The 22,454-nt window shown below is 38.1% G+C and overlaps 1 protein-coding gene across 3 annotated transcripts in view; it reads right to left on the reverse strand.

Moving 5' to 3' along the window:
* The window catches only part of Ralgapa1 (Ral GTPase activating protein catalytic subunit alpha 1), a 230,518-nt gene that overhangs the window by 95,403 nt on the left and 112,661 nt on the right, over nucleotides 1-22,454 (reverse strand). For all 3 annotated transcript variants that reach the window (XM_055608685.1, XM_055608684.1, XM_055608686.1), the window contains 4 exons: nucleotides 14,947-15,072; nucleotides 13,509-13,567; nucleotides 11,623-11,731; nucleotides 10,210-10,320 (listed from right to left, as the gene is read on the reverse strand). In XM_055608685.1, the coding sequence (XP_055464660.1) occupies nucleotides 10,210-10,320; nucleotides 11,623-11,731; nucleotides 13,509-13,567; nucleotides 14,947-15,072 (405 nt within the window). The remainder of the gene's footprint in view (nucleotides 1-10,209; nucleotides 10,321-11,622; nucleotides 11,732-13,508; nucleotides 13,568-14,946; nucleotides 15,073-22,454) is intronic.

Raw genomic sequence — 22,454 nt, forward strand, 5'->3', positions numbered from 1 at the left:
CCCAGAAAGACATAAATGGTATATACTCACTTGTAAGTGTATTATAGCCATAAAATACTGGACAACCTTACTACAATCCACAGACCCAAAGAAGCTAAGTAACCAGGAGGGCACAGGGAAGGATGCTTGAATCTCACTCAGAAGTGAAAATAGATTAGACAGACATCAGCATGTGGGTGGAAGGAAGGGGTCTGGGTAGGGATGAAAAAAGAGGGATGAAGTGGTGAAAAGGCAGAGGGAGAAAGTACTCAGAAAGAGCACTGGACTAGGTGTGGGTGCAGAATTTCTGAGACGAGCTAGAAACTTAGAACAATGACAAATCCCAGAAATCTACGAGGGTGATCCTAGCTAAGCAGTGGGTGAGAAAAGCCTGAACTGACCGTCTCCTGTAAGACTTTCAATGGAGGGATTGGGACACTAACCAAGCAGAAAATTAGACCCTTAATTTGTCCTGCCTACAAGATGTGAAGGGGAAAAGATGGAGCAGAATTTGAGGGAGTGACCAACCAATGACTGGCGGGGCTTGAGACCATATCATGAGAGAGAGCCTAGCCCTGACACTATTCATGATACTCTGCTTTACCTGCAGACAGGGACCTAGCATAAATGTTATCAAAGAGGCTTCACCAAGCAACTGATGGAAACTAATACAGAGACCCACAGTCATTCATTACGTGGAGTTTAGAGAATCCTGTGAAAAAGGAGTGGGGGAAGGATTAAAAGAGTCAGAGGGGTCAAAGACACCACGAAAAAACCTACAGAATCAACTAAGCCGGGCCCACAGGGGTTCACAGAAACTGAACTGCCAAAAGTGAGAATGAATGGGATGGACGTAGGCCCTTTGCACTTATGTAACATTGTGCAGCAGGTGGTTTTCACGTGGGACTATTAACAGCAGAACATGGGGTGTCTCTGACTCTGTTTCCTGCCTTTGGATCCCTTCCCCCAACTGGGATGCCTTGTCTAGCGACAACACAAGATGCACTTAAGTCTTACTGCAACTTGATATGCCAAAGGCTGGTTGGTATCCATGGGAGGCCTTCCCTTATTCTGAGGAGATGGTAGGGGATGCCAAGATGAGACAGAGGAACTGGGAGGAGAGGAGGGACGGGAAGCTGCAATCAGGATGTAAAGTAAATAAAATAATCTTTCAGAATAAAATTGAAAGCTTCAGAAACAGGGTCAGGTATGATGGTGTATACCTTTTTTATTTTTTTATTTAACTTTTATTAATTACACTTTATTCATTTTGTATCCCCCCATAAGCCCCTCCCTCCCCCCTCCCGATCCCATCCTCCCTCCCCTTTCTGCATGCATGCCCCTCCCCAAGTCCACTGATAGGGGAGGTCCTCCTCTCCTTTTTTCTGATCTTAGTCTATCAGATCACGCCAGGACTGGCTGCACTGTCATCTTCTGTGGCCTGGTAAGGCTGCTCCCCCCTCAGGGGGAGGTGATCAAAGAGCAAGCCAATCAGATTGTGTCAGAGGCAGTCCCTCTTCCCATTACTATGTAACCCACTTGGACACTGAACTGCCATGGACTACATCTGTGTAGGGGTTCTAGGTTATCTCCATGAATAGTCCTTGGTTGGAGTATGAGACTGGGAAGTTCCCTGTGTTCAAATTTTCTTGTTCTGTTGCTCTCCTTGTGGGGTTCCTGTCCTCTCCAGCTCTTACTATTTCCCACTTCTTACCTAAAATTCCATTTACTCTGCCCGACAGTTGGCCATCAGGCTCAGCATCTGGTTTGATAGTCTGCAGGACAGAGGCTTTCAGAGGCCCTCTGTGGCAGGTTCCTAGGTTGTTTTCCTATTTTCTTCTTCTTCTGATGTCCATCCTCTTTGCCTTTCAGAATGGGGTTGAGCGTTTTAGTTAGGATCCTCCTTCTTGATTAGTTTTTTTAGGTACAGATTTTAGTGGGTTCATCCTATGTTGCATGTCTATATGAGTGAGTATATACTGTGTGTGTCTTTTTGCTTCTGGGACAACTCACTCAGGATGATCCTTTCCAGGTCCCACCATTTACCTGCAAATTTCATGATTTCCTTATTTTTCACTGCTGAGTATACTCCATTGTATAAATGTACCACAATTTCTGCATCCATTCTTCAGTTGAGGGGCATCTGGGCTGTTTCCAGCTTCTGGCTATTACAAATAAGGCTGCTACACACATGGTTGAGCAAATGTCCTTATTGTGTACTTGAGCCTCTTTTGGATATATGCCTAGGAGTGGTATAGCTGGATCTTGAGGAAGCACTATTCCTAATTGTCTGAGAAAGTGCCAGATTGCTTTCCAGAGTGGTTGTACAAGTTTACATTCCCACCAGCAATGGAGGAGGGTTCCCCTTTCTCCACATCCTCTCCAGCATGTGCTGTCACTTGAGTTTTTGATCTTAACCATTCTGATGAGTGTAAAGTGAAATCTCAGGGTTGTTTTGATTTGCATTTCCCTAATGGCTAATGAGGTTGAGCATTTCTTTAAGTGCTTCTCTGCCATTCGATATTCCTCTACAGAGAGTTCTCTGTTTAGCTCTGTTCCCCATTTTTTAAGTGGATTACTTGGTTTGTTGCTTTTCAGCTTCTTTAGTTCTTTATATATACTGGATATGAGACCTCTGTCAGATAAAGGGTTGGTGAAGATTCTTTCCCAATCTGTAGGCAGTCGCTTTGTTTGGATGACGGTGTCCTTTGTTTTACAGAAGCTTTTCAGTTTCATGAGGTCCCATTTATTGATTGTTGCTCTTAGAGCCTGTGCTGTTGGTGTTCTGTTCAGGAAGTTTTCTCCTGTGCCAATGAGTTCAAGGGTATTCCCCACTTTTTTTTCTAGCCGATTTAATTTGTCTGCTTTTATGTTGAGGTCTTTGATCCACTTGGACTTCAGTTTTGTGCAGGGTGATAAGTATGGATCTATTTGCATTTTTCTACATGTACACATCCAGTTGGACCAGCACAAAAAAGATGCTATCTTTTTTCCATTGTATGGTTTTGGCATCTTTGTCAAAGATCAGGTGTCCATAAGTGTGTGGGTTTATTTCTGGGTCCTCTGTTCGGTTCCATTGATCCACCATTCTGTTTCTATGCCAGTACCATGCAGTTTTTACAACTGTTGCTCTATAGTACAACTTAAGATCACAGATGGAGATACCTCTAGAAGATCTTTTATTGTAGAGGATTGTTTTACCTATTCTGGGTTTCTTGTTATTCCATATGAAGTTGAGAATTTTTCTTTCCAGGTCTGTAAAGAATTGTGTTGGTAATTTGATGGTAATTCCATTGAATCTGTAGATTGCTTTTGGTAAGATGGCCATTTTTACTATGTTAATCCTGCCAAGCCATGAGCATGGGAGATCTTTCCATCTTCTGATATCTTCTTCTAATTCTTTCTTCAGAGACTTGAAATTTTTTTCATATAAGTCTTTGACTTCCTTGGTTAGGGTTACTCCAAGGTACTTTATGTCATTTGTGGCTATTGTGAAGGGTGTTGTTTCCCTAATTTCTTTCTCATCCCTTTTGTCTTTTGTATACAGGAGGGCTACTGATTTTTTTGAGTTAATTTTGTACCCGGCCACTTTGCTGAAGGTGTTTATCAACTGTAGGAGTTCCCTGGTAGAGTTTTTGGGGTCACTCACATATACTATCATATCATCTGCAAATAGTGATAATTTGATTTCTTCCTTTCCAATTTGTATCCCCTTGATCTCCTTCATCTGTCTTATTGCTCTAGCAAGGACTTCCAGAACTATGTTGAAGAGATATGGAGAGAGTGGGCAGCCTTGCCTTGTCCCTGATTTCAGTGGGATTGCTTTAAGTTTCTCTCCGTTCAGTTTGATGTTGGCTATAGACTTGCTGTAGATCGCCTTTAATATGCTTAGATATGTGCCTTGTATCCCTGATCTCTCCAAGCCTTTAAACATGAATGGATGCTGGATTTTGTCAAATGCTTTTTCAGCATCTAGGGAGATTATCATGTGGTTTTTTTTCTTTCAGTTTGTTAATATGGTGGATCACATTGATGGATTTCCATATATTGAACCACCCCTGCATACCTGGGATGAAGCCTACTTGGTCATGGTGGATGATATCTTTGATGTGTTCTTGTATTCGGTTTGCGAGTATTTTGTTGAGTATTTTTTTGTCAATGTTCATAAAGGAGATTGGCGTGAATTTCTCTTTTTTTTGTTGGGTCTTTGTGAGGTTTAGGTACCAAGGTGACTGTGGCTTCATAGAATGAGTTTGGTAATATTCCTTCTGTTTCTATTTTGTGGAATACTTTGAAGAGAATTGGAGTTAGCTCCTCTTTGAAGGTCTGGTAGAATTCTGCACCGAAACCATCTGGTCCTGGGCTTTTTTTGGATGGGAGACTTTTGATGACTGCTTCTATTTCCTTGGGGGATATAGGACTATTTAATTGATTTACCTGGTCCTGATTCAGCTTGGGTAAGTCGAATCGATCAAGAAAATTGTCCATTTCATTTAGATTTTCAAATTTTGTGGAATATAGACTTTTAAAGTAAGTCCTAATGATTGTTTGGATTTCCTCAGTGTCTGTAGTTATGTCCCCCTTTTCATTTCTGATTTTGTTGATTTGGGTGGTGTCTCTCTGCCTTTTAGTTAGCTTGGCTAAGGGTTTGTCTATCTTGTTGATCTTCTCAAAGAACCAGCTCTTGGTTTCATTGATTCTTTGAATTGTTTTATTTGTTTCTAATTGATTGATTTCAGCCCTGAGTTTGATTATTTCTAGCCGTCTACTCCTTTTTGGTGTGTCTGCTTCTTCTTTTTCTAGGGTTTTTAAGTGAGCCATTAAGTTGCTTGAATGAGCTGTCTCGAATTTCTTCTTGAAGGCACTTAGTGCTATGAACTTTCCTCTTAGCACTGCTTTCATTGTGTCCCACAGGTTTAGGTATGTTGTGTCTTCGTTTTCAATGAGTTCTAGGAAGACTTTAATTTCTTTCTTTATTTCTTCCCTGACCCAGCTGTCATTTAGTAGCAAATTGTTCAGTTTCCATGTGTATGTAGGGTTTTGTTATTTTTGTTGTTGTAGAGGTCCAGCTTTATCCCATGGTGATCAGACAGGATACAAGGGATTATTTCAATTTTCTTGTATCTGTTGAGGTTCGCTTTGTGACCAACTATATGGTCTGATGGTGTACACCTTTAATCTCAGCACTTGGGAGCAGAGCCGGGTTGGAGCGCTGTAAGTCTGAGACCAGCCTGGTCTATACTATTTATAAAGATCTGGTCTCCTTATTATGTACTTGAGCCTCTTTTGTATATATGCCTAGGAGTGGTATAGCTGAATCTTGAGGAAGTACTATTCCTAGTTGTCTGAGGAAGCGCCAGATTGATTTCCAGAGTGGTTGTACAAGTTTACATTCCCACCAGCAATGGAGGAGGGTTCCCCTTACTCCACAACTCTCCAGCATGTGTTGTCACTTGAGTTTTTGATCATGGCCATTCTGATGAGTGTAAGCTGAAATCTCAGGATTGTTTTGATTTGCATTTCCCTGGACATTTGCTCAACCATGTTTGAAGCAGCTTTATTTGTAATAGCCAGAACCTAGAAACAACCCAGATGCCCCTCAACTGAAGAATGGATACAGAAATTATGGTACATCTACACAATGGAATATTACTCAGTAATAAAAAAACAAGGAAATCATGAAATTTGCAGGTAAATGGTAGAAACTGGAAAAGATCATCCTGAGTGAGCTATTCCAGAAGTGGAAAGCCACATATGGTATATACTCACTCATATAGACATATAATATAGGATAAACCTACTAAAATCTGTACCTAAAAAAACTAATCAAGAGGGAGGACTGTTGCTAAAATGCTCAATCCCCATCCCTAAAGGCAAAGAGGATGGACATCAGAAGAAGAAGAAAACAGCAAACAAGTTAGGAGCTTGCCACAGAGGGCCTCTGAAAGGCTCTGCCCTGAAGACTATCAAAGGAGATGCTGAGACTTATGGCCAACTGTTGGGCAGAGTGCATGGAATCTTATGAAAGAAGTGGGAAATAGTAAGATCTGGAGAGGACAGGAGCCAAAAAATTTGAGCACAGGGGTCTTTCCTGAGACTCATATTCCAACCAAGTACCATGCATGAAGATAACCTAGAATCGCTGCACAGGTGTAGCCCATGGCAGTTCAGTGCCCAAGTGGGTTCCATAATAAGGGGAACAGAAACTGCCTGACATAAACTGATTGGTCACTTCCCCAATGGGGGAGCAGCCTTACGAGGCCACAGAGGAAGACAATGCAGCCACTCCTGATGAGACCTAATAGACTAGGATCAGAAGGAAGGAGAGGAAGACCTCTATCAGTGGACTTGGGGAGGGGCATGCGTGGAGAACGGGGAGGGAAGTTGGAATTGGGCGAGGAGGAGGGAGGGGTTTATGGGGAGATACAAAGTGAATAAAGTATAACTAATAAATATTAAAGTAAAAAATATTTTTAAAAAGACCCTGTCTCAAAACCAAAATAAAAAACACAAATAAATGACTTAACAATGCAACTCAAAGAGGTGAAAAACAAGAACCAGATCCAAAGCCAATCAACAGAAAGAAATAATAAAAATCAGAGAAAAAAAATAAGTAAAAAGTATCAACAAATCTAAGGACTGGTTCTATGACAGATAAACAAGATTGACAAACCATTAGCCCAATTAACCAAAAGAAAGAAATTGGAATCCAAATTAACAAAATTAGAAATGAAAATGGGGTGGGAGAGGACAAAATGGGGACATCTCATTCAGTGTTGTGGGACTGCAAACTGGTACAGCCACTATAGAAATCAGTGTGGAGACTTCTCAAAATGCTAAAAATAAACCCACGACATGACCCAGCTGTACCGCTCCTTGGCATGTGTCCAAATGACTTGACATCCTTTTCCACAGACACTTGTTTACCTATCTTCACTGCTGCTCTATTCACATGGTAAGGAAATGGAAACAATCTCAATGTCTTTCAGAAAAAATGAATAATGGAAATGTGATACATATACACACTATGGAATTCCTAGTCAGCTGTAAAGAAAAACGAAACCGTAAACTTTGCAGAAAAATGGGACAGATTTAGGAAAAAAAAATCATACTGAGTGAAGTAAGCCAGACCAGGAAGACAAATGTTGTATGTTTTCAACAAGTGTAATCCTCATTCTTCAACAAGGAAAATCAGAAGTGACACCCTACAGTCTCACCAACATGACTGCTTAACCTGAGCTGTTGTGGATATTTTGGTTTAGATATGTAAACATGTTTTTTGTCATAATCCGAAGTGGAGAATTTTAGCTTATCCACATCTGTTAATTGTCTCGTGTGAAACATGATCTTTGCCAGCTGGAATGAGCTGAATTTAAGGGGTATAAATAGGATAGCCCAGGAGGAGGCATGGTGGTATAGAGGAGAGGGAGGAGGACTGCTTGCTACGTCTGCTGTTTGTTGAAGAGTAGAATGAAAACTGTACAGAAATGAGCTTTGAGAGATTTACAGTACAACAGCTGGAATTTATGATAAAAAGAAACATGGATTTTGGATTTTCTGACAATGGATATTGGAATTGCAAATGAATCCTACAGCCCTACCCAGCAGGAAGAAGAGGGCTAAGTACTCTTTTCCTTACAACTTTCTTTTTTTTCCTACTTGGGGTTGGATGGCTGGAAGGGAGGTATAAGCATTCAGGAACCCCCAAATAACCTGGCATTTGAAAAATTAGCACCTACCCTGAGCCAAGGACAACAATAAACACACCAAAATGAACCAGGGAAAGACCATGAGAACTCTACCCTATACAAAGTACCACCAGCTACTAAGGAATGCTGAGGGTGGAAAAAAAACAGTCTTCCTTAGAGAAGAACATATTAACTATTCAATACCAAATGGTCATCCCTAAAAACAAACATTAAAAATTAACATTATGGATACAGAAATTGTGATACATTTACACAATGAAATACTACTCAGCAATTAAAAACAAGGAAATCATGAAATTTGCAGGCAAATGGTGGGATCTAGAAAAGATCATCCTGAGTGAGGTATCCCAGGAGCAGAAAGACACGCATGGTATATACTCACTTATAAGTGGGTACTAGACCTATAAGGTAGGATAAGCATACTAAAATCTGTACACCTAAAGAAGATAAACAAGAAAGAGGACCTGGGGTAAGATGATCAATCTTCACTCAGAAAGACAAATGGGATGGACATTGGAAGTAGGAGAAAACAAGTAACAGGACAGGAGTCTACCACAGAGGGCCTCTGAAAGACTCTACCTAGCAGTGTATCAAAGCAGATGCTGAGACTCATAACCAAACCTTTGGCAGAATGCAGGAAATCATATGAAAGAAGGGGGAGTTTGTATGACCTGGAGAGAACAGGAGCTCCACAAGGACCAAAAGACAGGGGTCTTTTCTGAGGACCATGTGTATGGATATAACCTAGAACCTCTCTGCTCAGATGTACCCATGGTAGCTCAGTATCCAAGTGAGTTTTCCTAGTAAGAGGAACAGGGACTATTTCTGACATGAACTCAGTGGCTGACTCTTTGAGCACCTCCCCTCCCCCAGAGGGAGGAGCAGCCTTGCTAGTCCACAGAGGAGGACATTGCAGCCAGTCCTGAAGAAACGTGATAAGCTAGGGTCAGATGGAAGGGCAGGAGGACCTCTCCTAGCAGTGGGCTTGGAAAGGGTCAGGGAGGAGATGAGGGAGGGAGGGTGGGATGGGGAAGGAATGAAAAAGGGGGCTACGGCTGAGATACAAAGTAAATAACCTGTGATTAATATAAAAAAATAAAAATTATTAAAAAATATTAACATTATACAGATCCATCAGGTTATATTTAGGAATATATATCAAAATACGTAGGATGATTCATATGCTAACAGCTGTGTTTGATTAATATACTAAAATATCATGCTGTAGTATTTTCAACACAAACCTAAAATTTACATAAATGAATATGGTTTATACAGAAAAAGATTTTAGTTCTTCTCTCTTAAATAAGATAAAGTAGTGAAGGGAATGATCTCTTATCAGTCAGGGCTCCTAGTATAGGGAGAGGAACAACAAGCCACCCGCAAAAATCTTTGATCCAAAAATTACCCTACCTACAAGAAATGCGAGGATAAAGAGGGAACAGAGATTGATGGAATGTCCAATCAATGCCCAGCCCAACGTGAGACCCATCCCACAGTAGAGAGCTAGCCTCTGACACTATTAATGATACTCTGCTATGCCTACAGACAGGACCTTAACTTGACTGTACTCTGGGAGGCTCCAGCCAGCAATGGATTGAGACAGATGCTGGAACTTCCAGCCAAGCATGGGGTAGAGCTCTGGGGATCTTGTGGAAGTATGGGGGGAAAGATGGAAGGACCTAGAAGAAACAGGAACCCCACAAGGAGACCAACAGAGAAACTAACACAGACCCAAGGGGGCTTCAGAGACTGGGGCATCAACTAAGGAGAATGCATGATCTAGACCTAGGCTCCGTGCACACATGTGGCCAATGGGTGGCTTGGTCTTCATGTATGTCATCTGGCGAGTAGACAGGAGGGCTGTTTCTAACATGGACTCTACTGCCTGCTTTTGGATCATTTTCCCCTGTCTGGGCTGCCTTGCCTGACCTGATGAAGATATGCTCAGTCTAGATGTAACTTGATGTGCTGGGGAGGCTTGATATGGGGGAGAGGGGGCTCCCCCTTTCTGGAGGGAAAGGGAAAAGGAAAGGGGAGGAGGAGGGATGAGGACTAAAAAGAGAGGAGGGAGGGGGCTGTCTTTGGGATGTGAAGTAAATAAACTGAAGTAAAAAGAAAAGAATTAGACACTGGGAGACTGCAGAAATGGCTTAGTAGTTAAGAGCACTGGCTGCTTTTCTAGAGGACATTTTTTTAATATCTACAAAGTTACATCTACAGCCTTCTGAAATTTCAATTCTGATACCCTCTTCTGCCTCCTGTAGGCCCCAAGTACACAAGTGGTGTACATATATACATGCAGGGAAAACTCTCATACATATGAAATAAATATATTTTGAAAACCACATTAAAAATATGAAGAAATTATCAGGAACTTTGATATTATAAAAAATAGATAAAAACCAAGCATTTACTATGAAAAAATTAGCACTTATTAATATAATCTCATATTTCAAGGTATCCATTATCTAAGAGATGTTTTACAACTTATAATAAAAACAAGTGAAAAGTTATTTACCTGAATAATTTTGAGGGGAGAATCAGGTTGGTAAATCTGAAGTCTGGGTACATAGTGAACCAGCATGTGAAGCATGTTGCAAGCTACGTGGGCAACTGTTTTATTAGTAAACTGCAACAACAAAATTCATTGTTAGGAAAAGTTCACGCATATTCATCAATATGAGCTTCTGACAACTTGAATTTCATGTTTTCTTTAATCATAAATTCCAGCTATTGTACCATAAGTCTCTCAAAGATCATTTCTGTACAGTTTTCATTCTACTCTTCACTTTGCTTAGCAAAGTTCCTCAAACATAGCATACAGACAGAAATATCTGTCAGTTAACTGGTGTTACTCAAAATGCTTCCTATGTAAATTATGTTAAGTCTTAAACAGAAGGTATTTAAAGTTTTAATAATAAACATTCTTTCATAACTAAAAATATTCATATAAGCAGGGCATAGTGGGGCATGTTTGAAATTCCAGCACTCAGAGTGCTAAAGCAGGAAAATCATGAGGTCAGTGACAGTGTGAACATTTTACTGAAATACAATAGTCACACTTTCTCAGAACATTAGCAAAAATAAAGCCCCAAATAATATCAAGACAGAACAAAATTTTGTACTTTTATTCAGACTTTCCAAATGATTAGATTATCACTTTTTTTTTTTTTTTTTTTAAAGTGTAGAGTTGTTTTGCCTACACGTACACCACGTGTGTGCCTGGTACCCAAGGAGGCCAGAAGAGGGCACTGGGTCTCTTGGAACTCAAGCTGTAAAGAGTTCTGAGTTGCCAAGTGGGTGCTGTGAAGTTGAGCCCAGGGTCCTCAGAAATAGTAGTAAGTGCCCTTAACCAGTGAGTCATCGCTACAGCCCCTAGATTACTATTTCTGCATAAAATCTATTCTGGCTGTAAAGAAGATATTTATCTTTAATAGTAAAGCAAAAAACAAACAAACAAACAAACAAAAACCCTCAATAATTTAGGAAGTAACAAAGATCAGATAATAAGTCACAAAAATACCAGGTGGCTCAGTTTGTGCTTAAAATTGAAGCATGAGACTCAGAGTTCAAGTCCTTAGCACCGCATGAAAAGCTGACCTCAACACACATAAACACAAACATATTCCATCCCTCACACACACAATCACCTCCCTCCTACATGCGGTTTTAAATAACTATTTTCTTTTAAAAACATCATTCACATGTTTTCTAAGAAAGGAGTCAAATATAGGAAAGTTCAGACAAAAAAGTTCACCACAAAAATATCTAAAGTTCAAGTGTGGTGAGTCAGAATCAAGGAGTTAATGTAATAATAATGAAAATGATTATTAAATTTGTAGTCAGAGGGGCACAAGATTATTAAGTGTCTGGGAAAACACGCATATGTTCTAAATGATGTCAATATATTTCAATAAATAGTTTTCTTTACCTTTAAAGAAACACAAATTACGTTCAGAGCTTCTTTAATTTGAGGATGATGAGATTCATGGACTAATTCTTCACAAATCCAAATACCTAAACTGCAAAGTGCTACACATCTGGGGGGGGAAAGATAGCTTACAATGACACAAGGGGATGAGCCTTTACATAAAACAAAACCATCAATCAGTACATTCCCCGTTTAAGCGACTCAAAGACTTTGTTACTCCATAAGTTAGCTGATGATTAAAGGAAAAAAAATAGAAAGAATGAATATCCCCTAAAATTTTCAATCACTTATCTAATGTAACTTGTAACCAATGGTGATATAGCGACTAGAACAGCAGAATCCTGGAACAATATGCAGCATCTTTCTGACAAATGGACTAAACTGACAATGTGATGTCCTCCCCAACAAATGTACAACCTGCTTTCAACAGGAAAGAGACTAATATTTTTGTTTGTTTGTTTTGTTTTTCCAAAAAGGGTTTCTAGGACAGACAGGTACAGTCCTGGCTATAACTGTAATCAGAAGCAGGAAGAAACCAGTGTGCTCAAATTTAGGCTTCTGATAAACTGTCTAGTGGTTTTTCTCCAAGTATCAAAACAGTCTCTTGCCTGTTATTCTGGAACATGTGCATGTACTAATACTGATATTCTTAAATGTAGAGAATACTGCATTTTAGAATAATTTCATGAAAAAATATTTTTCTTCCAGAACACATTAGAGCGCGAAGTCTCCTCTTTTGGTATAGTCTGGGTTTTTTTTTTTTTTGTATAGTCTGTTAATGAGACTAACTGTTCATTACTGAGACAACCAAAAGGTCTCCAGAGTAAGAACAACTGCCTTATTTTTTCTCTCCTCGCATCAACTCTAATTGCGTTGCTAGATCTAAATCACCAAGTTTGAGGCTTCAGCAGTAGAAATATATGAAGTCCTAAATGCAGCAAAATTCTCCATGGACTCAACCAAAATCAAACAGTGGGAGTAATAATTACCGAATACTTTTTGTGGAAACAGTGAGGATAGGTTAGGTGTGGTAGTTCCTGCCTGTAATCCAACACTGGGAAGGCTGAGGTCAGCCCATATTTACCCAAGATTCTATCTCAAAGAAATAAAATAAAATAAAATAAAAATAAATGAATTAAAAAATTAAAATATTAAATAAATTATAGGCTAAGAACAGGATGTCTCTGACTTTTTGTGTGCACCCCAAGAAAAAGGGGAGGATATAAAATAGACTATGGTATTAGATTATTAAAATAATTAAGATTATTTCTTCTGGGCTTGGAAAATGGCTCAGTGGATAGCATGCTTACTACACAAGCATGAATTTGGACCCCAGCATTTATTTAAAATCCTTGGCATGTCTACATAAACCAGTAACGCCAGTAGAGGAAGGGAGCAGGATCATGCTGGCCATCAGCCAAACCAAAACTCAAACTTTCGAGATTCAGTAAAAGACCCCACGTTATAATGAAATAAACTGGAGAAAAAGAGGCAGGCCCTAGCCTGCGCACATGCAAGTATAAGCACGCGCATAGACATGTGTACACATACATGCATACATACACACATGAAAAAAGAAAGTAAAAACCTACTGATAGTTTTTAAAAATCATGACCAAAACTAGATGCCTATTAAAATATATTATTTTCTTAGATACACAGATTTCCATAATAATAAATATTTTAATAAACATTGATCCTTACTGCTGTAATTCAAAGTACTGCATAAGAAATAACAAATAAGATGATGAAGTAAAATATACTTGAATAAGATTAAAATAAATTATTTTAGTTATGGAGAATGAAGGCGTTTAGAAGTCTAGAAAAATCTGAAGTGTAGTAATCAATTTTTGCCAAATACCAAGTGTTAAAGAATATCTGACCTACCGTGCGGGACCAGAAGGCTCATCTCTTGCTGAGCTTAACACAGTTTTAATTATAAGTTCCTAAAATAAAAAGAAACAGATGAAGATTTCATGTACTAATCCAACAAACATTTATTAGTTATTATTCTGGGCCAGATAATGGTCTGGGCACTTGAAATGGAGTGGGCCAGTAAACTGTTCTTTAATAAAATCCCAGCATTATTCTACAAAGTAGAATAACTTTTATTTATAATTAAAGTGTGTTTAAAACTTTTTTCATAATTACGAGAGTAATAAAGGCTATACAACAGAACTGATACCTAAAAAGGCATGAATCCTCGTAATTATTGTTTGTTTCTTTAGATGTATTATTTGAAAGTCAGGGACAATGGCTTGGCTGGTAAATTTTACCAAACATTTCTAAAATTAAGATCAATTTGTATCAAACTCTTTTAAAAAACTTAAGATGTAGGAACATCTCCACACTCATTTTCTAAGACCAGTGCTATCAGGATATGCAAATCCTATCTATATACCCAAATCCATAATTATACTACTTTATTTTTTTTAATTATAGGCCAATTTCTGATAAACATAGATGTTTATCCTCAAAAAATTTATTAGGATCCCATACCAAACTGAACAGTACATTAAAAAAGATTGCATATGATTAAACGGGATTTATTCCTGGAATGAAAGTTTGGTTCATTTGTTAAAGTATTAATATTGTTAAAATAGCCATGTAATCCAAAGCTATTCCATTTATACTTATTTATCCAAAGAAAAGAAATCAGTATGACAAAAAGACAACAGTCCACGCAGGTTCACATCATATGCTTGTAAGGCAGACATGGAAGAATCACAAGGTCCAGGCCAGTCTGGGCTACATACCAAGTGTGAGGGCAAATCATGTCCTAGTTCCTCCTTAAACAGAGGCTGACCTCGGCAGAGGCTCAAAACAACTTGGTTCTAACCAGAAAACTTTGAAAATATATACACCACAAGTGTTAACTGACAGGCTTGCTTCTGATGATTGTGCAAGCCCTTTTAAAATGTTTCACACAAAGTTCCATAATGCAGTAAAGTTCTAACACTTTGATGTAATTTATCAAGAGATAGAAGATGGACGTCAAAGCATTCAGCTTTTGTTTGGCACCTCAATCTTAGAAGCCTTATATTAGCAGCACAGCTCTTGGGTCACACACTATTTCAGTTCATGTTCAGTGAGTGAGTGAATGACTCCTAAAGGACAGACACTTGAGCAGGCTCGATAATAAGACAAAGTTTTGAAGCCTTTAAAACTGAAGAGGCTTTGCTCCTAGCAGACATTCTAGTTTTATGCCTGGAACATTAACATTCTTTAATAACTAGATTTCAAAAAAAAGGGAGAAGAACGATCATATCATATATACTTTGTGATTATAAACTGACCTGCTAAATACTAGCACCTGGTGGCTTACCTTGACGTCTGTAAACTGAGACACAGCAACACCAGGGATGTTGGGATGGAGCGCAGGCAGTTCACAGTATAAGTTGGGAAAGCAAACTAAAGATCCCAGCAGGACTTGTGCTTCCACTCTTGGTGCCTAGAGATCAGATTCAACAATCTTTAAAATGCTTTTTAACTGTGCTCTTAACCTACCATTAAAATATTTTGTTATATAATTACACAGGGCAGTAAGAACATGAAAAAAATTAAAAAAGAAAGAACACCAAAAATTTAGGTTTCCCTCTAGAATTTCTACAGAAAGTATGATTATTCTCAGTAAATACAATGGACAAATAGCAAAACTTTCTTAAAAAGCAACAAACAGAAATTATCTATAGGAAATGAATTTTAAATAAAAATATAAGCTTGTAACAGAATACATTTAATCTAACTGAAGAAAAAAATAAATATTTTGTTTACTTATTTATTGAGAGATGTCTATAAACAGACAAGAAGATTACAAAACACCAAATAAATTGGACCAGAAAAGAAAATCCCCCTGTCACATAAATCAAAACAGATTTATGTGTTAAATAAATCTACAGAACAAAAAAGAAATCTACAGAACAAAAAATCTAAATAAAATAATCTAAAAAATAAATATTAAAAATATTTAATATTTTATTAAATATTGTTAATATTTCTTAAATATTAAAAATAAAATCTTAATAAAATCTTAAATAAATCTTAAATAAAATCTTAAATAAAATCTTAATAATAAGATTTTATTAATACAAAATAAAATCTAAAAAATAAATCTACAGAACAAAAAAAGAATATTAAAAGCTGCAAGTGAAAAAGACCAAATAACTTACAAAAGGCAGACCTATCAGAATTACACTAGACTTCTCAACAGAGACTCTGAAAGCCAGAAGGGCCTGGGCAGCCCCTAAGAGACTACAGATTCTAACCTAAACAACTATAACCGGCAAAACTCTCAATTACCATACATGGAGGAAATAAGATATTCCAAGACAAAACCAAATTTAAACACTATCTATCCACAAATCTAGTCCTACAGAAAATACTAGAAGGAAAATCCCAATCCAGGAAGGTTAACTACACCCAAACAAACAAATAAACAAACAAACACAGGAAAATATTGATTCTATTTTCAAAAACCAGGTACCAGAATAGATGGTTTTTTAAGCTTTTTATGCATATGGAAAAAAACTACTGTCCTTAGTATTTACTAATATAATTTATGTCAACATATATCCTAAAGAAGAAAGCCTCTTCATGTCGTCTTTCATTTTATTAAGTCATTTAAGTCTCAACACGGTACATTTCTTCTTCTACCCTCTTGCATGTGTATTAAATAGGAACCAATACATTATTTAAATTTTTTTCATTTAAAAAAATTGCTTACACTTTATTCACTTTATATCCCAACTGTAGCCCCCTCTCTCGTTCCCTCCCAATCCCATCCTCCTTCCCTCATCCCCTCCCATGCCCCTCCCCCAGTCCACTGATAGGGGAGGTCCTCCTCCCCTTCCATCTGACCCTAGCTTATCAGGTCTCATCAGGACTAGCTACCTTGTCTTCCTCTGTGGCCTGGTAAGGTTGCTACTCCCTCAGGGAAAGGTAATCAAAGAGCCAGCCACTGAGTTCATGTTGAAGACAGCTCCTGTTCCCCTTACTTAAGACACTGCACTGCCATGGGCTACATATGTGCAGGGGTTTTAGGTTATCTCCATGAATTGTCCTCGGTTGGAATAGCAGTCTTAGAAAAGACCCCAGGGCCCAGATTTCTTGGTTCTGTTGCTCTCCTTGTGGTACTCCTGTCCCCTCCAGGTCTTTCATCTCCCCTTCTTTCATAAGATTCCCTGCGCTCTGACCAAAGTTTAGCTATGAGTCTCAGCATCTGCTTTGATACCCAGCTGCGTAGAGTCTTGCAGAGGCCCTTTGTGGTAGACTCCTGTCCTGTTTCCTGTTTTCTCAATCTTCCGATGTCCATCCCATTTGCCTATCTTCTTCTTTAGTGGTACAGATTTTAGTATGATTATCCTATATTATATGTCTAATAATCCACTTGTAAGTGAGCATATACCATGTGTATCTTTCTGCTTCTGGGATACCTCCACTCTAGATGATCCTTTCTAGTTCCCACCATTTGCCTGCAAATTTCATGACTTCTTTTGTTTGTAATTGCTGAGTAGTATTCTGTTGTGTAAATGTACCACAATTTCTGTATCCATTCCTCAGCTGAGGGACATCTGGGTGGTTTCCAGATTCTGGCTATTTTGAATAAAGCTGCTACGAACATGGTTGATTTGAACAAATGTTCTTGTTGTATACTTGAATGTATTTTGGATGTATGCCTAGGAGTGGTATAGCTGAATCTTGAGGTAGTCCTATTCCTGTCTGAGAAAGCTCCAGATTGATTTCCAAAGTGGTTGTACAAGTTTATATTCCCACCAGCAACAGAGGAGGGTTCCCCTTTCTCCACAACCTCTCCAGCATGTGTTGTCACTTGAGTTTTTGATTTTAGCCATTCTGATCGGCGTAAGGTGAAATCTCAGGGTCGTTTTGATTTGCCTCTCCCTGATGGCTAAGGACATTGAACATTTCTTTAAGTGTTTCTCTACCATTCTATATTCCTTTTTTGAGACTTCTCTGTTTATCTCTGTACCCCATTTTTTAATTAGATTACTTGATTTGTTGGTGTTTAACTTCTTAAGTTCTTTATATATTCTGGATATTAACCCTCTGTCAGATATAGGGTTGGTGAAGATCCTTTCCCAGTCTGTAGGCTGTCATTTTGTTCTGATGACAGTGTCCTTTGCATTACAGAAGGCTTTCAGTTTCCTGAGGTCTCATTTATTGATTGTTAATCTTATAGCCTATGCTGCTGGTGTTCTGTTTAGGAAGTGGTCCCTGTGCCAATGAGTTCAAGGCTCTTCCCCACTTTTTCTTCTAACAGGTTTAATGTTTCTGGTTTTATATTGAGGTCTTTGATCCACTTGGACTTTAGTTTTGTGCAGGATGATAAGTATGGATCTATTTGAATTTTTCTGCATGTAGACATACAGTTAGACCAGCACCATTTGTTGAAGATGCTATCTTTTTTCCATTGTATGGTTTTGGCTTCTTTGTCAAAAATCAGGTGTCCATAAGTGTGTGGGTTTATTTCTAGGTTTTCTATCCGGTTCCATTGATCCACCATTCTGCTTCTATGCCAGTACCATGCAGTTTTTATTACTGTTGCTCTACAGTACAGCTTGAGATCAGGGATGGAGATACCTCCAGAAGGTCTTTTATTGTAGAGGATTGTTTTACCTATTCTGGGTTTCTTGTTATTCCATATGAAGTTGAGACTTTTTCTTTCAAAGTCAATAAAGAACTGTGTTGGTAATTTGATAGGAAATGCTAATGAATTATTTTACTTGTTTAATACTTGCAAACTGGATTAAAGAAAATGTGAAAAGCCAGTACAGTAGCAATACAGTACTTCCATTCACATAAATCAAGACTTAACCCCTAAACAGACTTGCAGCTTACTAAAATTTAAACTTGCATGACTTTTAACAGAACAGAACAGATCATTTTCACCGGACCTGTAGAGCATATGTAAAAGCCCCTCCCTAAGGAGGCTGAGGCAGGACAATCCCAAATTGCAGGACTGCCAGGCCTACCAGCAAGACATTGTCCCAAACAAAACAAGAGATAAAATACTTCCTGTCCAGATTAAAAGACAACCTAGACTGGCAGATATAAATGGGCAGGGTAAATTCATACCTACCCTTCTAGTTTAAAATTATCCTATACAAATAAAGCTGACTTAAAAAAAGATCAACACCCAGTTGAGGAGGTTAGTTGAGTTTTTCTATTAAGTTGGGTAAGGTCTGAATATATAGGCTATAACAGGAACAGGCCTACAAGTGTATGTAATAGTTATCTACTAGTTAAGAAAGACAACAGTCATATTGTAAAAGGAAAGAAGGAACCATTAACAATGAAAGATAATGTGGATGAGACCTAAAATGAGAATTGGAAGAGCAAGACTTGAAGTTGGTGCTTTTAACACTATCTAGCAGAAGATAACCTTTAACCTTACAGGGCACATATGAGTATCTAACTGACTTTCTACAATGATTTGGTTTCTATGTCACCTTCCTCAGTAGTAGGCATTATATGAATTAGACAGCATAAAAAGAGACTTTTTTTTCATTATCCAAACAGTGTTATTACATAACCAGTATGTAGATGCAGGGAAGAAAAGTTAGTCATATCGAAAGCATCATGGTTTAATTCTGCAAAACTTTTAGAAAAGTTGCAGAAATTAAAAAAAAACAAAAAACAAAAAACAAACAAACGAAAAAAAAAACTTTGTCTTCTGGAATAACTGGTCCACTGATGAGCAACAGTTTTCAAAGTAAATTAGTAAGAAGTGAAGTGACAGTGATTTGACTTAGTCTCCTTTCAGTTCTATCAGTTTTGCCACTCGCTAAGAGCCTGATTATCTGGTTCCTGTATCATCTGTGGTTCGTCTTCCATGTAATTTACTCCAAGAGCAATGTTTATTTAATATTCTCAAGGCACAAGTTTAGTTACCTCTTTCCATATTTACAAGAATTTCTTTAAGCCATACAACCACAAACTGGTCCACAGCATTTAAAACCTTCAGTGCTTCTTGATTTTTGTTTTTTATTTTTAATCTGCATATATACCTGCATACCAGAAGAGGTCCCCAGAACTCATTGCTAGGGCTTGAACTCAGGTCCTCTGGAAGAGCAGGCAGTGCTCTTTAACTCTGAGCCAACTCTCCAGACCTGCTTCTCAATTGTTCCTCAATGACTTCATTCATCATCTATTATCTAATCACAGTTTAGGCTCTGACTCAATACTGAGGGGAAAGGGATGAGAGTCTGCGCTGCTAATGAGCAACAAGATCATAGGAGATCTTACGTAGACCATTCTGCAGGTGACAAGGAACACTTTTGTTCTTCTGTCGACTCATGTATATTAAACTCCAAAGAAAATGAATTATTTTGTCATTCTTTGAGCATACTTCAATTGAGTCTATTTATTGTAACTTGAATACTTTCCTTCATCTCTACTATACAATATTACTAACCTTCGAGAGATCGATTTATAGACATTTTCCCATGAAACTATCAACTCCATAGCAAAGAAAAATTCTGCAAAATCTTTTGTAACATCCCCTTTTAATCTCTGATTTTACTAATTTAAATCTCTGTCTTTTGGTTCACTGGCTAAAGGTTTGTCAATCTTGTTGATTTTCTTAAAGAATCAGCTCATTTCATTGATTCTTTTTCTTATTTGTTTGTTTCTATTTCCTTGCTTTCAGTCCTGACTTTTGAATATTTCTTCTCATCTACTCTTTTTGGGTATTTCTTGTTCTTCTAGAGCTTTTTAGTGTGTTACTAAGCTACTAATGAGGTATCTTCAGCTATCCAACAAACATACACTTATTTAGGTTTCCAATTTTTATTTATTATGTGTGTGTATTAAGTATGAATATGTATGCACCTGCTGCGAATACACTAGGTTGGTTCTCTCCTTCTACCCAGGGTTCCAGTGACTGAATTCAGATTTTCAGGCATGGCAAATGCTTCTACCTGATGATCCATTTATTCTGGCCCTAGGGTTAATGCGGTTTGTTGTTGATTGTTTGTGAGACAGATACCCATTAGCACAAGGTGGCTTTGAACTCAGTATGTAGCAGAGACTGACTCTGAACTCTACCTCCAGAGTGCTGAAGAACTCGTATTACAAGCATTTCTGACTGAAATGTTTTTACTTCGTTCTGATTAAACCAATCCAGAGTTTTGTGCAAGCTAGCTAAATGCTTTCCCAATGAGTTATATTACCAGCTACTTAACAAAAGTCCAGGTGACTAACCCTCAGGTGAAAACACCAATACATAGAAAAACTAAGTAACCTGCCCACAGGTCATATAACTAATGAATGGCAAAGCTCAGACTGAAATCCAGGTAGACTGACTCCAGACTTCATTCTGTGCTCCTACTCTTGCAGCCTGCATCTAAGTTCTTTATTCATTAATACTGCAACTGTCCAATAGCAGACTACAGGTCCTTTAAACACAAAACTTTCTAATTTGTTCTGCATCCCTTCATGTTCTACTCAAAAGTAATGCTATGTTTTCTATGTGGTTTTCCTTCTTCATCCTTCCCCTGGAAGGTTAACCTAACAGGAGGCTGGTATCTATGTAACAATGCAGAAACACAGCGGGATCTTTAGGAGGAAGTTAGGATACTGGGTGCACCCCATCTTATATGCATTCTCACCAGGACACCAACTATCAAGACGATGATGCACGAACTTCCGAGATAGCTCAAGAGGTAAAGGCCTTTAGTGCCAAGTCTGACAACCTGAGTTTGACACCTGGGAGATACATAGTAGAAAGCGAAAACCAATGCCTGAAAGCTGTTAATATCTGTTCCCCGAGCATAAACATGGATGACCTCGACAATAACACTATAACATGTGCACCTCTCCAAATAAATAAACATAACTATTCTTTACAAAAAAAAAAAAAAAAAGACTGTGATATAGCCAAAGGACCATTATCAGAGCCAGAGCTATTTAGTTTGGACTTTCTACCCCCAAAACTGTAAGCTAAGTAAATCTCTTTTGTTTAAAAGTCACTTTGCCCCAGGTGAAGACATTTTGTTATACAAAGAGTAGAAACAAATCAATAAACAAACAAGGAAGAAGAAGTTTATAAACCCACAGAAGGGCTAAGCACAATGTTGAACATATAGCAGGTACCGGAGAAGTACTTCACATGTCAGTCAGTATCTACTGCGTGCTGCCCTGTGCTAAAGGCCAGAGACACCAAGATGCAAGACACAATGACTGTTCCTCAAGGACAATAGAAACAAAACTGGCTAGAAAAAGTCTTTTCTTTTTCATTTGTATATTTTCTCCAGGTGATCAACTCTATCCAATATTTGATCATGTTACCAACTTGTTTCCTTAAATGATTACTCAGTCTTCCTTAGACAAAATCTAACCCATTTTAGAACTATTTCCACAGCTACCACCTTCGGAGCTAACTCACCTATGCTATTTACATAAAAAATTCCACCTTCCCTGGTGTCTGTGGCATTAGCTCCTTTTTTTTCCCCCCCCCCAAACATGTAAGGTTTACTCTGGGGATATATTTCTGGGTTATCCCTTAAATGTTGGTTCTTTATCCCATTAAAGTATTTGTCAAATAAAAATTCTAGGTGAATAACATAATGACTTCATGCATACACACACACAGTAAGAAATGATTATTCTCTACTGTTTCTTATCTTTTGCAATAACTCACAACCCTTTCTTCACTCCTTGCCTGTTTCCTTAGATTTCTCAATTTTAAATCTTTTTTTTTTTTTGCCCATCAGATGTAAAATATTTTTATAGCTCTTGAGCCAACTCATCAACTGATTTCATTGATTTCTTAAAACTATCAGAATGTCTTTCTTTTTACTGTGGGAGAAGCAGCCA

This window comes from Psammomys obesus, unplaced genomic scaffold, assembly GCF_907164565.1.
Source record: "Psammomys obesus unplaced genomic scaffold, mPsaObe1.curated_primary_1811, whole genome shotgun sequence".
NCBI classification, from domain to species: domain Eukaryota; kingdom Metazoa; phylum Chordata; class Mammalia; order Rodentia; family Muridae; genus Psammomys; species Psammomys obesus.